This window comes from Monoraphidium neglectum, assembly GCF_000611645.1.
Source record: "Monoraphidium neglectum strain SAG 48.87 unplaced genomic scaffold scaffold06174, whole genome shotgun sequence".
NCBI classification, from domain to species: Eukaryota; Viridiplantae; Chlorophyta; class Chlorophyceae; order Sphaeropleales; family Selenastraceae; genus Monoraphidium; species Monoraphidium neglectum.
This window is the reverse complement of record NW_014007462.1, coordinates 1-2,454: the sequence shown is the minus strand read 5'-3', so window position 1 is coordinate 2,454 and position 2,454 is coordinate 1. Positions and strand designations below refer to the sequence as shown.

Sequence of the window (2,454 nt, the reverse complement as noted above, 5' to 3'; positions counted from 1 at the left end):
AGCCCGGATGGTGCGGGGGCTGCACAGCCCTGCTGAGGGCGGACAGCCTCGGTGTCTTTCAAATGCGGTGCTGCGCCTGCTGCCCTTCTTGCTCTGGTGCATCTCCTCAGCCGCCCTCGGCCCTTCCCCCGTGGCACGGCCTCCTGACGCTCTCCAACCCCAACCCCTTTCCCCCCAGACCCGCGCACCGGGGCCATGCCGGCGGCCGAGGCCATTCATGGGGCCCTCATGACCCTGGGGGAGCTGCTGCGCCACACGGGTGAGGGGACCCGCTCATGACGCGCATGCGGCCGCGGGCGTCTGACGTATACGCCCCGCCTCTGATCCGTTGTGGCGCGCGCAGCCGTTGTCCCCCTCCCTTCCCTGCGCTGCCGTGGGCCTGCGACAACCCCAAATGCCTCTTCTTTTGCCCTCAAGTACACATGCACGCGCGCCTGCACACACACACACACACACACTCACACGCTCACACACGTACACACGCACACACACGTACACACTTGCACACTCCTGCACGCCCACACACACACACACACACACACACACACAGGCGAGTTCCTGTTGGCGCGCTATCGGGAAGTCGTGGAGACGGTTCTGCGCTTCAAGGACTCAAAGGAGAAGCTCATACGCAGGGCCGTCATCAGCCTGCTGCCGCGGCTGGCGGCATTCGCGCCGGAGCGCTTCGCGCAGGTGACAGGCGCCGCCTGGCCCCGCGACGGCATCCTCTTGGACTTCGTCGGCGTGTCGCGCCCATGCCCTGATCAGCAACCATAACACACAACTCGTTGCACAGCCTCCCATCACCTGGTTTTCCTCGCATCCCACGTTTGTGCGTGCTGTCAACAAAAAGAAGAACACACTGAATCGCCATCTGCCCCCGCCCCCACCCCCAACCCCCAGGATTACCTGTCTAAGTGCATCAGCCACCTGCTGTCAGTGCTGCGCCACCCCAGCGAGCGCGGCGCCGCGTTTGGGGCGCTCGCGGACATGGCCACCAGCCTGGCCGCGGTCGGCTGCGCGGGCGGCTTCAAGGACTGCCTTCCCGCCATCGCTGCGCAGGTGTGTTTTTGTGTGTGTGTGTGTGTGTGTGTGTGTGTGTGTGTGTGTCTGTGTGTCTGTGTGTGTGTGTATGTGTGTGTCTGTGTTTGAGGGGGGCAGTGGTCGCACACGGCAGTCGCGACTGTGGCTCGTGGGTGGGGGCCGCTATTCCGCCTGCTCTGCCGCCACGAGGGGTTGCGGACAGCTTCTTGCCTTGGACCTCCGCCAGTATGCCGCCTCCTGGAACCTCTGAAGTTGCATATGGCGACCTCTTGCAATGCACCAGGTCACTGTTTGTTGGCCGCAGCGACACTTCCAACAAGCAAGCCTGCATCACTCTAAGGTCATATCATCCCCTACCCCCGCCCCCCACAACACACACATACACACACCAACACGCACGGGACTCTTGAACACAGGTCCGCGACGCCGTCGCGCCGCGCGGCGGCCCCGGCTCGGGCCTGGCCATTACGGCGCAGAAGCTGGGCGCCGCAGGGGGCAAGCCCGCGGCCGGCGGCGGCGGGCCCGTGCCCGAGGCGCTGGTGTGCGTCGGGGCCCTCAGCCAGGCTCTGCAGGTGGGTGGGGCGGCGGCAGGGTGGGACCCGCGCCGTCGTCGAGGCCGTGCATCTGCCTGCGGTATGCTGCCTTGAAGCAGGTTGCATGTTTTCTTTCGTCTTCAACACCTCTGAGCCTTGGCCCTGAGCACCCCTGAACACTATCACCCCTTTGATGCAGCCACCAACGCTGGAAAGCAGGAGCCAACCTCCCCCAACGTCGCCTTCACCCTCAACCACCACCCGCCGCCCTGCCCCTGCCCTCCCCTGCCGCTCCCCCAGGGCCTGTGGAAGCCGTACGTGCAGCAGCTGCTGGAGGCGATGATGCTGACTGGGCTCAGCGAGACCCTCATACGCTCCCTGGCGGCCATCGCTGAGGCCCTGCCAGAGCTGCTGGAGGACATCCAGGTGGCTGATGGGCTGCTGGGCTGCTGCGCTGCTGGGCTGCCGGACTGCTGGGCTGTAATGTTGCTGGGCTGCTTGGCCGTTGTACTGCTGGGTTGCTGGGCTGCTTGGTTGCGGGGCCGTGGCAACGGTGGCCTGCTTGGTTGCGGGGCTGCGGGCCATGGTGCTGCTTGCCTGCCGGGCTGGCAGGCTGCGTTGCAAGTTGTACGGCAAGGAGGTCGTCAGGCCAGCGGGGAATGCAAGCCGTGCCCCTGCGACAAGCAACGCAGTTTGGGTGACGGTCATGGCAGGGATGGGTGTGGCTGTGAGCGCAATCTTCCCTCTCATCCCCACCGCTGATCAAAACCACCCCTCTACTCCCCACCTCGGACACCCCAACTCCTCCACATGAGAACCCTGACAACTCCCTCAACCCCTCAATCAGCCCCAACTCCTCAACCGCCCCTTCCCCCATCCC

General features: G+C 65.2%; 1 protein-coding gene across 1 annotated transcript; it reads left to right on the top strand.

Annotated features, from left to right (window-relative positions):
• Positions 1-195: 195 nt before the first annotated feature.
• Positions 196-2,275, top strand: MNEG_16262 (FKBP12-rapamycin complex-associated protein; the record flags this gene model as incomplete). The annotated part of the gene is made up of 6 exons (XM_014035268.1): positions 196-259; positions 551-690; positions 901-1,059; positions 1,458-1,613; positions 1,875-2,000; positions 2,267-2,275. The coding sequence occupies 6 exons, from the start codon at positions 196-198 to the stop codon at positions 2,273-2,275; spliced, it is 654 nt and encodes a 217-aa protein (XP_013890722.1).
• Positions 2,276-2,454: the final 179 nt, after the last annotated feature.